General features: G+C 40.3%; 1 protein-coding gene across 1 annotated transcript in view; it reads left to right on the forward strand.

The window, feature by feature from the left end:
- ERICH3 (glutamate rich 3) overlaps positions 1 to 13,438 on the forward strand; it is a gene marked incomplete at its 3' end in the record, with an annotated part of 65,772 nt that extends 52,334 nt beyond the window's left edge. The window contains exons 14-15 of the mRNA XM_032217801.1: positions 2,349 to 2,510; positions 7,404 to 13,438. Of these exons, the coding sequence (XP_032073692.1) occupies positions 2,349 to 2,510; positions 7,404 to 13,438 (6,197 nt within the window). The remainder of the gene's footprint in view (positions 1 to 2,348; positions 2,511 to 7,403) is intronic.
- Between the last annotated feature and the right edge of the window lie 1,680 nt (positions 13,439 to 15,118).

The following is a 15,118-nucleotide window of genomic DNA, read 5'->3' on the forward strand; positions in this document are numbered from 1 at the left end:
TGTGACTGAGAAAGTAAATATGTCAGCTACCAACACCTCTTTAAAAGAAGTTTTACAGAGTAGTAGTAAATGATATGGTATGCCTTGATGAATGTCCTGGCAAACAAAGAAAAAATTGTTGGTTAACATTTTCTGAATGGGAATGTGACACGTGAACATTCTAATGGATGATTTCAACCTTGGCAAATGTTTAAGACTATATAATGCTTAATTAACCTATTAGATTGTGGTAAGAGATAAGATTCTAAGAATGGCCTGAAGCTCAAATGCTGTGATTGGTTTTGGTCATGTCCCTTTATTCACAGAACAATCCTCTATACACAGAATGACTCTGCTATTTTAAAGTAGGCCTCAGATTGCAACATTTGCCAATAGTCAGAGAAAAAAAGTTTATAAGAGTAGCCCAGAAGTGACATATAAAAGAAACATATATGTGAAAATGATGCATTTTGTATTACAGGTAGTACTTCTCAAAGGCCTGTCAATTGAATGAATCTTATTTCTTAGCAGGTTGCCCAAATTCAGTGTGAGAGGCATCCACTCTTCTCCCATTTTTTTTGCTGGCTAAAAACTTTTAGCTTCCCCTTGAGTTTCAGGCTCAAGTTGATTACATCTACTTATTTTGGCTGTGTTGCTGTTTTTTTTTAAAACCATGGGTTAGGTTAGGTTGAACGGGTTAGAGTAATATTTTCCAACATTGGTAATTTGAATATATGTGGATTTCTGCTCCCAGAGATCATCCAGTTAGCAAGCTGGTTGGGAAATTTAGGTATTTGAAGTCTACACATTCAATTTTTCAAGTTGAGAAACACTAGGTTAGCTTTAGGTTTGGGATCATTGATCAATAGTTGATAGTTACTTTTCATCTTCAAATATATGTGTACGATAGCCATGATAACAAAAATCTCAGACCAGTTGATTAGGTCCATGGTGGGCAAAACTTTTCAGATGAGATTTTAATACTGCTGGTAGGGGGAAAAAGGAAGAAAGCTTAGAAATCAACCTACAGAAATTTATCTATGTGCAAATGCTATGAGGGTCTTCTAATTATTGAAACTTCTTGATGCTAGTTGTATCCTTCACAGTTGGATCAATGGCAGATTGTTTAGGATCATTGTAGCTTTATAGTGCACATTATAATGTCTTCTCTACCTTGCTTACATTGTAGAGATAAAATAAAGGAATCTCCATGCACCAAACAGGATTTACTTCATTGAACATATAGGTGACGTGACGATGCTAAAAATAGGAATTGCACCCAGACTTAAATACCACTTCATAGCGCTTTACCACCCTCTCTAAATGGTTTACAGAGTCAGCATATTGCCCCCAACAATCTGCATCCTTGTTTTACCGATCTCAAAAAGATGGTCAACCATAGTCAGGATCGAACTGCTGTCAGTCAGCAGAATTAGCCTACAATACTGCACTCTAACCACTGCACCACCAAGGCTCATGCATGAATAGGGTGTCCATATTTAAGGAGAACCTTCAATATTTTCCTTTTTAAATAGACAAAACATAAATGCTGAAGATCATTTTTTTTTACTCTTACAGAGCAATTTCTTTCTTCTTTAATGTCATTTTGGACAGAAGAAAAAAAAAGTGCTGTTGTTTAGAAAATCATAGTTTCTGAGCTAATAGGAATAAGAGATTAATAATAGAGATTTTGTTATAAGCAAGTGAAATGTAAATAATCTAATTATTAACACAGTAAAATTACAGTGAAATTATTAGTAGAATAATAATTATTAATAATATTGTAGAACCTCAAACTGCATATCTGCACATGTTGAGCATGTCGGGATTTGCATTCAGCTTTTCCTGCTCATCAAAATGAGACAAAACGTACAAGCTACTTTACTTCCTTAAGGAATTAACAAAACTATTGGAATTGTGTCAGGAAGCTTAGTATTCAAAGATGCCCTTAGTTTATCTGTGATGGAATAATAGCTTTTCAATTGTATTGTTCCTGTTCCAGTTCTTGCTGTTATTTGTATCCTGCCTTCAGGATACCTCTCTGTTTTTAATTTGTGCACAAATTAAAACCATTTCTGAACAAAGGTGACCTTACAGCTTGGTGGTATTTGAAAGTGGTGAGTGCTTTGTGTAATTTTTGCATGGGAGAAATAGCATTGCATGAAATTTTCATTGCCTAAAGAACGAATGACTTTTGCTTATATGTGTACATAATTTTCCTGGATCTTAATTACCATCCTTAGCTAGTTGTAGAGTAATTGTAAGCTCATTTTATGTTCAAGGATGGTTTTATTGGTTTTATTTTATTTTATTTTATTTTGCTTTCTCTTTTGCTCTCTTTTTATGATTGCGGTACTATTTTTTTGAAGATCGCAAATTGGTCAGAGAGAAAATAGCTGAGGCTATTGAAAAAGATCAGCTTTTGAGTTCTGAACCTGAACCTAGTGAATACAGTACAGAGGATGAGGAAGAACATTTAGCAGCCGCTGAAGGTAAATTTGAAGGTAAATTTTTATTGTTGCATGGAATCTGTCTTCAATATTTCTTTCTAGTTCAATGCTGTGTCTATTTGATGTTTTACACCTTATATTTTATATTTTCATATTTTTCTTCTTTTTCTCTCTTCCATAGGGGGAAAAAGTTTCTCAATCACTACTGTCTTCCTCGGGAAATAGTGATCTTTGAAGCTGCTTCACCTTCAACCCCTTCATTACACACATCTCCCTATGGGCAAAAAAACTCTTATACAGGCAGGGAACACAGATATAACTTAGGTCAGGAACAACAACTGTAGATTGCATTGGGCATTCCCCAGCCTTAGAAAGCAGAGTTTTCTAGAATAACCCAGATCAGTATTTCTTAAAATTGGCCATTTTAAGATGTATGGACTTCAACTCCCAGAATTCTCCAGCCAACATGAAGTCCACACATCTTAAAGTGGCCAAGGTTGAGAAAAACCGGCCTAGATTATCTTTGCTGGCATAATATCTGATATTTGGCTGCATAGTTACAGCCTTTTTTCCTGGGTCAGTTAAAGTTCAAATGAATGTAGTCAATCTGAGGTTGAATGCATCAGTTTTATCCTTTAATAGCAATAGCAATAGCAATAGCAGTAGACTTATATACCGCTTCATAGGGCTTTCAGCCCTCTCTAAGCGGTTTACAGAGTCAGCATATTGCCCCCAACAACAATCCGGGTCCTCATTTTACCCACCTTGGAAGGATGGAAGGCTGAGTCAACCCTGAGCCGGTGAGATTTGAACCGCTGAACTGCTGATCTAGCAGTCAGCTGAAGTAGCCTGCAGTGCTGCATTTAACCACCGTGCCACCTCGGCTCTTTAATTTGTCAAACCTTCCCAGTTGTTGCTTATAAACACAAATAGTTGATCTTGTCATTAATGGTGATAAGATTGTATCACCAAATAATATATTCCCTGTATCTTCTGCAAGTCAACTTTTTAAAAAAGGACCCTGCCCACCTGACATTGCTTGCTTGTTCATCTCCTAGACTATCCGACAATTGTACATAGCATATTAAGTGGGCATTTTTGCCATCACATGAACACAAAGTAAACAGATTGCATTTTAGACCTTCTGTAGCTCTATATTATGGGGCGGGGGGGGGGGGAATAAGATGAAATCATCTTAAATTATTGAAACCTCTGAGGAATCCTCAAAAGTAACTCTCTGGGACTCTACAAATAATGACACACTCCTATTCTAGAGTGTTTTAAAAATGGGTAAGAATTGAGTCCAAGTCAGACTTTAACAGCTGTTTATTCTCCCTGATAGTGAATTGAAATCTCAGCCATGCAAAATCCAGTCATAAGCATAGTAGGAGAAAAATGTAAATACTTGACAAATTTTCATGCTGTTGCTAGAGAGGAAGTATTTTATGCACATCGGGTGGTGCAATCATATTTTCAATATACTTTATGCAGTTCAGATTGCCTGTTGTGGGAACCCAGCAATTTTGGTTTCTAAACTGTGCTTTATGGCTTAGCATTATGCATGACCTTCAGTTGGGATTTATTCAACAAATCATGTTATTAATGTTCATGAAGAAACATATAAATATATACAGATGTTGAGTTTTATTTGATATTATAAGGAAATGAAAGTCAGTATCAGTTACTTATCTTCTGTAATGTATAGTTTGGGCCTTAAGTGCCCAAATCCCCAGCGTTGGGATACATGTTAGAGCGACAGCCTCTTCATGAGACTGACCAGCAGGTAAGAGTTTAGATGCTTTCTTCCACTTCACATAACACCATACACATTTTACTGCTCCTCTAAACCATTTTGTCAGAAGGCAAATTGAGGTTTTCTTAATAATACTATGCTCCCCCCTTTTATTCTCTCGGCTAAATTATAAGCACTTTCTTTAGCTCTGTTCCCTAAGAAACAAGTTTTGATTCCAAGATATATCTCATTTGATTGGATTGTTTGTTGAAAGTCACATATAGTATAAAGGTCTAGATGGATGCTATCAGCACTTCAATTTCAACAGTATGTAGTGACAAGTACTTAAATTATGCAAGCATACAGGTCAGAAAAGTCTTTAAGAATCTATCTTCTTATATATATTCCATTATAATGTTTTCCTTAATCTTTTAAGGTTTTAGAAGACAATTTATTGAACATAATTAATAATGAGTACATTGAGAGTTTGTATAGTATTTCCAATTAAAGTAAAAAGACTCTAATGTAAACAGAATTAGGCAACAATCCAAAGATAAAATACTATGAAAATCCATTGGACATTATGTTTATTTTTAGTCCTGTATTACTTGTTACACATAATTCTCACTACAATCAGTGGGAAAAGTAAATCCCAAATCAATTAGGTTTCATTATTCTCAAATAGGCTTAACATTATTTTTCTATATATATTCTGATGAGGCACTGTTACTTTTTGGGCTTCACAAAATGGTGACTTATTCCCATCCAGACCAGAACATTTTATTGTTCTCCTGGGTGGATCCTATATTGTTCTGCTGATATTTTGGGAAGTAGTTTTAAGGCTTCTAGGTCAGTTACATTTACACATAGCTGTCAAAAAATCAAGAAGAGAGGAGCAACCATAAAAAGGATCATACAACAAACACACAATGGGCAAGATTTTATTTGTGGCTTCCCCATCTTAAATTTGTAATCCCCTGTAGAAACTCTGTTCTTGGTCCCATGTAGCTATTTCTCACTTCCTATTAACTAATCAGCATTTTTAATTCACTTGCTTTAACTACCTGAAAAGTCACAGTCATATGAACCTAATTGTACATTTATACATATATCATTTCAGTGACGTGCAGTGAGGTTTACGGTTGGTGAGGCAAGAGCGCGGCGGCGGCAAGAAGCAGCGTCCCCGCTGCTGTCCCCGACAGAGGCGTTTCTCGTCTATGTACGCCATAGATGTGAGATGCCTCTGTTGGACACAGCGGTGGGGACGGAGGAGGCGGGGGGGCGAGGCGGCAGCCGGCGAAGAAAGGGGAGAGGAGGAGGAGGAAAGGGAGAGGGGAGCAGGATGGGGCTCCCAGTGGGGGGGAGAGAAGAAGGGGAAGGGGGGCACAGCAGGCAAAAGAAAGAAAGTGCCAGCCCGCCAGCAGAGGCGGGTAAAAGACCCGCCTCTGCTGGCGGGCTGCCCCTCTCTTCTCAAACCAGCTGCCCTCCCTGCCTCTCCCCTTTCCCTCTCTTCTCAAACAAACTCTCTCTCAAATTGAGAGAGTTTGTTTGAGTGAAGTGAAGAAACAAACACATGCACACACACATACACACACACAAATTACTCACAATAAAAAATTACTTACAAATTACAATAATTTTGAATTCCTCCCTCCGACCCAGGACCCACATACCTTTTCCAGCTGTGTCACAGAGGATTTCAACTCTCCTTTTGTCTGCCATGATGAAAATGTAAAAAATGTAAAAAGAAAAAGGCAAAAGCTGCTGCTGCAAGAGCAGGAGAAGGCAAGAGAACCACGTGCCTCCTTTGCATAAGGAATTTTTCGCCTTTTAACCCTTGTTTAACTCTGCTCAAGTGATCATAAAGATAGAGCAAAGGAGGCACGTGGTTCTCTTGCCTCCTCCTGCAGTTAAGCACTAAACAGAGTCATCCACTGTGACTCTGGCAGCAACTACCTCAGCCTTTTTCCTTTTACATTTGTTTTTCTTTCTCATGATGACAGTGGCGAGGCCCTGCCTCCCCTGCCTCCCCTGACTGCACGTCCCTGTATCATTTTCTAAAAAGCTAGGAATTGTTTTATGATAGATCCAGGAGGTATAGAACATTGCAATTTTTAGCAAGGAAGTTTTTGAAAACATTATGCTATTTGGAAAGAAATTATGCCAGATATTCAATCCATTCATTTTCTCCCTTATGCTTGTATTTGTATAGAGACAAAGCCTTGAGGTAGGCAATAATTTTATTTTGCAACTAGGACCAAGCTTATTTTTCAGAGTCTAGAATATGACGTGTCTAAAGCATTTGCTTTTAGAATAAATTCTCAGTTATTTTGATGTAGGGACACACTTGTTTTCAAGATATATCATTTTTGTATATCTGTGTGTGCACACTGACCTTTGATGTTTGATTTAATGCATTTCAAAATCTTTATATTCCTTTATATATTTTTATTTTTTCATAAAGTTAAAATGCAAACTCTCCAAAAAAAGAAAAAAGGAATTTTGCAAAAAAAACACCCCAAAACATAATTAATAAAAATATGTAAATCAGTCAAATAGCTTTCACTACCAGAGAGTGTGTTATCTCGCTGATCATCTTAGGGTCATCCTGGGTCATTCCCAATGCTCCCTTTCAAATCTAGAGAGCAGCTTTGGCTGCATAATCAGCTGTTTGTCTGCAAGAGAAAAGAGATCACCTGCCACCGTTTTGGGAGCGAAACTTTTATATTCCTATAATATTAATTTTCTGGAACTGTTTTCTTTTTATAGACCTTTTCTGCCCTGGAGAACTTCTAATTGATTTATCATTTCTGTAGTCCAACTTCAGTAATACGGCCACTCTTCAATACATTATAATAGTTAGCAGAGGAAAAGAAAGGCTTTGCTGGAAATGTTTTGTGTAAAAGAAGTAGCAAAATTAGTAGTGCAGGAGGAATATCAGGCAGTTTGTAAGATAGACTAATAATGGACAATATAATAGCAAGTTTCCAGAACACTCTTCTCTCTCAATTAATGTAGAGTAATGTGGTACCAGAAAAGTAACTTGTCCAGTTTACCATTATATTGTAATTACTCTCAGGTTAATCCAAGAAGCAAAGGCTGCTGATGGCTCTCTATTCAAAATAGATGGGCCAACAAGGGCAGGTGAAGTACCTGTCAATGTATTTTTTTAAAATCCCACACTGATAAAATTGTCACAATTACAATTCATACTGTGCTTATTTTAATAGTGCTGGATGGAGTTTCCTTGGCAAAACAATCAAGGACTGAATCGCAAAAGGCTGCAGAGCAATTGAAAAGAGAGAGAGAGATGATGGGCAAGAAAGGAATATTTGAGGAAGAGGAGCTTGCAGTTGGCAAAATCCCCAAAGAAGCAGCTCTAGCAGAAGAACTGTTAGCCCCCCAAAGACCAAGTCTTAGAGGAGACCAGGCACTAAAACCTGAACTTGTGGCAGAAAAAAGAGAATTGGGGAGAGAACCCATAGAATCAGAACTGGCCAGTTTAGAAAAAGAAATAACCCCCAAGGATGGAAAAATTAAGAGCATGGCAAAACCAGGAGAAATGGAAATAGAACATAAAGCTGCTGACAGAGAGGAGATTCTAGGGGGATTTAGATCAGAAGAGGAAGAAGCTGAAGATGCCCAAATTAGTGAGAAGTTAAGAGCAGCAAAGAGAGAAGAACATTTGCAATGGCAGATCCCCGAGGGAGCGGAAGGCCCAGAAGTAACTGAGGCACCAAAAGTTTTAAAGACAAGAGAATTAGAAGGAATTAAGGCAGTGGACAGAGACATGCTGGAAGCAAAAGAAAAGATGAAAGGAGAATATGATGCAGCTAAAGATTGGGATGCAACATTTGCAGAAAAGATCCATATGGGAGAGGTACCAGAAAAGGTGGGAGAAGCTAAACCTGAAGAAAAGGTCATTTTTCAAGAAAAAAAAGATAAAGCAGAGGCCGGGGAAAAAGCAGACATAATGGAAAAAGAAAGAAAAGATGAGGCATTTTTGAGGGAAGATGAGGAGGGAAAATATGAATTGAGGCACATTTCACCCACGGAAGCCGAACTTAGACCACCACAATTAAAAATGAAAGATGTTCTCTATGAAGATGAAAAAGCAGCTGCTGCAGAAAAGGCAATCACTGGTAGAAAAGAGGTTCCATCTAAGATTGAAGAAACAGTCCAAGACATTTCATCCAGATGGGGTGAAGATTTATACCAAGAATATCCAGAGGTGACTGGAATGAAAGCCATATCTCCAGAAGATTTAACCCTCAAGAAAATAAAGCCTTTGGTGGGAGAGGCCATCCTCGACCATGAAATTGAAATAACCGAGGAAGACAAGTTAGCAGGGAAATCATATTCTGAAAGAGAGAAAGACAGACAAGCAAGAGCAAAAGATATTTTGGCAACTGAGCAAGCAGCCCAACGAGAAAAGGCTATAGTACAACCTGTAGAAAGAGGAGCTGAAGAAAGAGGAAAAGAAGGGAGACGAAAGTCCCAAATGACAGCTTTAGAAGAGAAATTGGACTTGGAGAAAGAAGGGCTTTATATTGAACCCGGCTTAGAATCTATGGCAGTGCTACTAGAAGAATTAGCAGAGAAGGAAAAGGCAAAAGGAGAGATGTGGGTTGAGGAAGCAGAAGGAGAAATAAAAGGATTGTCTCCAAGACAGAAGATGATTGAAGAAGAACAGAAAGCACTCAGAAAAAAGGCAGAAATTGAAGAGGGAGGTATTGAGATGGCCGAAAGAAGACGTACCAGAGCTTCATTGCTACCCCAAGATGGGTTAGATTTTGAAGAAGCAGAAGCTGAGGTGACACTTAAAAGGGAGGCAGAAAGAAGACATACCAGAGCTTCATTGCTGCCCAAAGACGAGTTAGATTATGAAGAAGCAGGACCTGAGGTGATACTTAAAGGGGAGGCAGAAAGAAGACGTACCAGAACTTCATTGCTGCCCAAAGACGAGTTAGATTATGAAGAAGCAGGACCTGAGGTGATACTTAAAGGGGAGGCAGAAAGAAGACGTACCAGAGCTTCATTGCTACCCCAAGACGGGTTAGATTTTGAAGAAGCAGAACGTGAGGTGACACTTAAAGGGGAGGCAGAAAGAAGACGTACCAGAGCTTCATTGCTACCCCAAGATGGGTTAGATTTTGAAGAAGCAGAAGCTGAGGTGACACTTAAAGGGGAGGCAGAAAGAAGACGTACCAGAGCTTCATTGCTACCCAAAGACGGGTTAGATTTTGAAGAAGCAGAAGCTGAGGTAACGCTTAAAGGGGAGGCAGAAAGAAGACGTACCAGAGCTTCATTGCTACCCAAAGACGGGTTAGATTTTGAAGAAGCAGAAGCTGAGGTAACGCTTAAAGGGGAGGCAGAAAGAAGACGTACCAGAGCTTCATTGCTACCCAAAGACGGGTTAGATTTTGAAGAAGCAGAAGCTGAGGTGACACTTAAAGGAGAGGCAGAAAGAAGACGTACCAGAGCTTCATTGCTGCCCAAAGACGAGTTAGATTATGAAGAAGCAGGACCTGAGGTGATACTTAAAGGGGAGGCAGAAAGAAGACGTACCAGAGCTTCATTGCTACCCCAAGACGGGTTAGATTTTGAAGAAGCAGAAGCTGAGGTGACACTTAAAGGAGAGGCAGAAAGAAGACGTACCAGAACTTCATTGCTACCCCAAGACGGGTTAGATTTTGAGGAAGCAGAAGCTGAGGTGACACTTAAAGGGGAGGCAGAAAGAAGACGTACCAGAGCTTCATTGCTGCCCAAAGACGAGTTAGATTATGAAGAAGCAGGACCTGAGGTGATACTTAAAGGGGAGGCAGAAAGAAGACGTACCAGAGCTTCATTGCTGCCCAAAGACGAGTTAGATTATGAAGAAGCAGGACCTGAGGTGATACTTAAAGGGGAGGCAGAAAGAAGACGTACCAGAGCTTCATTGCTGCCCAAAGACGAGTTAGATTATGAAGAAGCAGGACCTGAGGTGATACTTAAAGGGGAGGCAGAAAGAAGACGTACCAGAGCTTCATTGCTGCCCAAAGACGAGTTAGATTATGAAGAAGCAGGACCTGAGGTGATACTTAAAGGGGAGGCAGAAAGAAGACGTACCAGAGCTTCATTGCTGCCCAAAGACGAGTTAGATTATGAAGAAGCAGGACCTGAGGTGATACTTAAAGGGGAGGGAGAAAGAAGACGTACCAGAGCTTCATTGCTGCCCAAAGATGAGTTAGATTATGAAGAAGCAGAACCTGAGGTGATACTTAAAGGGGAGGCAGAAAGAAGACGTACCAGAGCTTCATTGCTACCCCAAGACGGATTAGATTCTGAAGAAGCAGAACCTGAGGTGACACTTAAAGGGGAGGCAGAAAGAAGACGTACCAGAGCTTCATTGCTGCCCAAAGACGAGTTAGATTATGAAGAAGCAGGACCTGAGGTGATACTTAAAGGGGAGGGAGAAAGAAGACGTACCAGAGCTTCATTGCTGCCCAAAGATGAGTTAGATTATGAAGAAGCAGAACCTGAGGTGATACTTAAAGGGGAGGCAGAAAGAAGACGTACCAGAGCTTCATTGCTACCCCAAGACGGATTAGATTCTGAAGAAGCAGAACCTGAGGTGACACTTAAAGGGGAGGCAGAAAGAAGACGTACCAGAGCTTCATTGCTGCCCAAAGACGAGTTAAATTATGAAGAAGCAGAACCTGAGGTGACACTTAAAGGGGAGGCAGAAAGAAGACGTACCAGAGCTTCATTGCTACCCCAAGACGGATTAGATTCTGAAGAAGCAGAACCTGAGGTGACACTTAAAGGGGAGGCAAAAAGAAGACGTACCAGAGCTTCATTGCTGCCCAAAGACGAGTTAGATTATGAAGAAGCAGAACCTGAGGTGATACTTAAAGGGGAGGCAGAAAGAAGACGTACCAGAGCTTCATTGCTACCCCAAGACGGGTTAGATTTTGAAGAAGCAGAAGCTGAGGTGACACTTAAAGTGGAGGCCGAAAGAAGACATACCAGAGCTTCATTGCTACCCAAAGACGGGTTAGATTTTGAAGAAGCAGAAGCTGACCTGACACTTAAAGGGGAGGCAGAAAGAAGACGTACCAGAGCTTCATTGCTACCCCAGGACAGGTTAGATTTTGAAGAAGCAGAAGCTGAGGTGACACTCAAAGGGGAGGCAGAAAGAAGATATACCAGAGCTTCATTGCTGCCCAAAGATAAATTAGATTCTGAAGAAGCAAAAGCTGACATAACACTTAAAGAGGAGGCAGAAACTGAACGTGTCAAAGCTAAGGTGGGACCTAAACTGGAGTTATATCTTGAAGAAGCAGAAGCTGAGGTGACAGTTGAACGAGAGGCAGAAACTGGACATGTCAAAGCTAAGGTGGGCCCTGAAGGGGAGCTATATGCTGCAGAAGCAGAGATGATATTTGAGCGAGAGGCAGAAACTGGACGTGTCAAAGCTAAGTTGGGACCTAAAGGGGAGTTATATGTTGCAGAAGCAGAAGCTGAGGTGACGTTTAAAAGGGAAGCAGAAACTGGACTTGTCAAAGCTATGATGGTACCTAAAGGAGACTTATATGCTGAAGAAACAGAAGCTGAGGTGACACTTGAAAGAGAAGCAGAAACTGGACTGATTAAAGCTAGGGTGGTACCTAGAAGGGAGTCATATGCTGAAGAAGCAGAAGCTGAGGTGACAATTACATGGAAGGCAGAGACTGGACAGGTGAAATCTAAGGTTGGACCTAAAGGGGAGTTAGATACTGAAGCTGCAGAAGCTGAGTTGACAGTTGCATGGAAAGCAGAAACTAGACAGGTGAAAGCTAAAGTGGCACCTAAAGAGGAGTTATATGCTGAAGAAACAGAAGCCGAAATGATATTTAAAAAAGAGGCAGAAACTGGACAACTGGACAAGGTGGTAACTGAAGGGTGGTTAGATGTTGGAGAAGCAAAAGCTGATGTGACAGTTAAGGGAAAAGCAGAAACTATAGAGGCAGAATCTGATAATATAGCTGAAAGGGAATTAGAAGCCGAAGTGGCCGAACCTGAGGGGACACTTTTTAAGTGGACAGAAGACGAGGTTGCCTTGAAATGGAAGCCAGAAACTGGAGCGGCTGAAGCTGAGGTGATATCCAAAGGGGAAATAGAAGTTGAAGAAGCAGAAGCTGAGTTGACACTTAAAGAAAAGGCAATAGAGAAAGCACTTAAACAGAAGGCAATAATTATAGAGGAAGAGGCTGATGTGATACCTAAAGAGGAATTAGAAGTCAAAGAGACAGAAACTGAGGGGACACTTAAAAGGAAGGCAGAAACTGGACTAGCCAAAGCTAAGGTGGTGCCTAAAGAGGAGCTGGGTGCTGAAGAAGCAGAAGCCGAGATGACACTTAAGAGGAAAGGAGAAACTATAGAAGCAGAGTCTGAAATGATAGCTGGAAAGGACTTAGAAGCAGAAGAGGCAGAAGGTGGGGGGACACTTAAAAAGAAGGCAGAAGGCATGGTAGCCTTGGAACAGAAGGCAAAAACTGTAACGCCAGAGACTGAGGTAGCATTTGAAGAGGAGGCAGGAGTTACAGTTGTACCAAAATTCCAGGAAGCAGAAACAGAAGAGTCAGAAGCAAAGGGAGAAGTGCTTTCTGTTGTCATAGGATCTCTAAATGAAACCACCTTTGGAGAGCAAGGGCTAGTCACCAGGAGAGAAGAAATTATAGCAGAAATAAAACATACTTCTGAATCAGCCCCACAAAAAGAAGCATTTGTTGGAGGAGATATGAAAAAGCAGGAAATTAAAAAAGAACCTGGTCTCCAAACTGGAGTATCTGACGAGGCTGAAACAAGGGAAACATTTCTTTACATGGAAGTACAGGAGGAAGTCATAGCTCCTGAAGAAGAGAAGGAACAGGATGAATCAGACACAGGAGATGAGATGAGAGAAGGAATGATAACACTTGCAGATGTAGAAGAAGCTCTCTTAATAGGGATACAGCAGCTGATAACAGAAGTATCACAGATCAATGAAAAAGATAAAGAAGAACCTCTGATGGAAAGATCAACAGAAGAAGAATCAACTCGGGAGTGTGCCACAAGTGAAGATTTTTTTGCTGTTGTAGTAGAAGAAGAAAGGGAGACCATTGAGAGCAGTAACAGTGAATGTGAAGGAACAGGAGAGCATTCGGAAGAAGGAACAGGAGAGCATTCGGAAGAAGGATCAGGAGAGCATTCGGAAGAAGGAACAGGAGAGCATTCGGAAGAAGGAACAGGAGAGCATTCGGAAGAAGGAACAGGAGAGCAATCGGAAGAAGGAGCAGGAGAGCATTCGGAAGAAGGAACAGGAGATCGTTCGGAAGAAGGAACAGGAGAGCGTTCGGAAGAAGGAACAGGAGAGCGTTCGGAAGAAGGAACAGGAGAGCCTTCGGAAGAAGAAACAGGCGAGCCTTCGGAAGAAGGAATAGGGGAGCCTTTTGAAGAAGGAACAGGGGAGCCTTCAGAAGAAACCCCTTCAGATGAAAAAGATGGAAATCTAAACTGCGAAATGGGATTAGAGGAGACTACAGATGAAACGATCACAATGACAAATACCATTCTTTGGAGCTCCCGGGAGTATGAAAGAGAGTGTCACCAAGATCCTACTGGATCTGACTGAGAAGACAAGACACCTAGACTGAAGGTGAGCATGTGCTAATATATAAATTCCCTTCTCACTTCTATGAGTAGTGTATGTCTTCTTCTTCAATTTCAGGTCCTCTACTAGAGGTCTGGGAGTTTGAGGGCTCTAATATACTGCATATCAGACCATAAAACAGCAGTGGTGATAGATGTAGTGGTATTAAGTGACAGCAACATCAGGAAGGAGTATGAGAAATTAGAGAAATATCAGGGCCTGAAAGGAGAAAACAGAGAGGATGTGGAAAATAAAGATGGTCTCAGAGTGGTGGTAAAAGGACTTGGAGCTGTGACTCTTAAGTTGGGTGAATGGCTTCGTCAGATTCCATGAACATCAGAAATCTCTGCCAGAAGAATGCAGTGCTAAGAACAGCTAAGGTACTATGCAAAATTCTCAAAGTCCCAAGCTTCTGGTAGAGGACCCCAGATTGAGGAAGATGAAAACAACTCATAGGGGGTAAAAGGGAATTTTTAAATTATTGTAGGTTTGTCAAATCGTGTCTACTGTTTGCCACTGGCCCCAGTGTGTCATGGATTAATTAAATGTATTAAGGCCTGCTTAACACTGGCCCTTAATATGGTGTGGCTTTCATTTGGCATATTATCTGAAGCTCTCCACTATGGTCTATTAACTGTGGGCTATAGTGTACATTTATACATAAACCCAGTCAAGAACATTTCTTCAATAAACCATGCTCAACCATATATGAATTAATTAATCTAGTAATTCACTGGGGATAAATATATAATTCTTTGAGAAAGAAATGATTATAGGTTAGACTTATTTAAATAAGTTATTTACTAATTGATTTAGCACCTTGGAACCATGTTTCCTGATAGGTTTATAGCAGCTTATGGACAAGGTTTATTGCTGTATTCCACTATAGTAATGCTTTCAGTACTGTTATTGGAGCTGTAGATTTGGTGTTTACTTAAAAGTTGGGTTTTTTTCTGCATTGCTAGTTCAGTTATCTGACTTAGCAATAGGTTGCATACTAGATGTCCCAGGTGGTGAGAAGATTTTGGGTGCTGATCTGGATTTGCCTCCCTTTGATGCAGAAGATCATTGATGGTCTACCTAGATTGGTACTACTTGAGCTTATTTGAAAATAAAGCTCAACATACAGTTTAAGCATTTCAAAAAGCATTACATTGCTGCCCAATCAATCATCCAGAGGAAAGCAGCTCTTTGTCTGTAGATAAACAATACTAGCTGATAGACCTTGGATTTCCTCTTCCTCCTCCTCAGTTTCATATGCAGATCTTGCTTAAATCATTCCTATCTGGTGGAAAAGAGTGAGGG

The sequence above is a fragment of the Thamnophis elegans genome, chromosome 5 (genome assembly GCF_009769535.1).
Source record: "Thamnophis elegans isolate rThaEle1 chromosome 5, rThaEle1.pri, whole genome shotgun sequence".
Taxonomy (NCBI): Eukaryota; Metazoa; Chordata; class Lepidosauria; order Squamata; family Colubridae; genus Thamnophis; species Thamnophis elegans.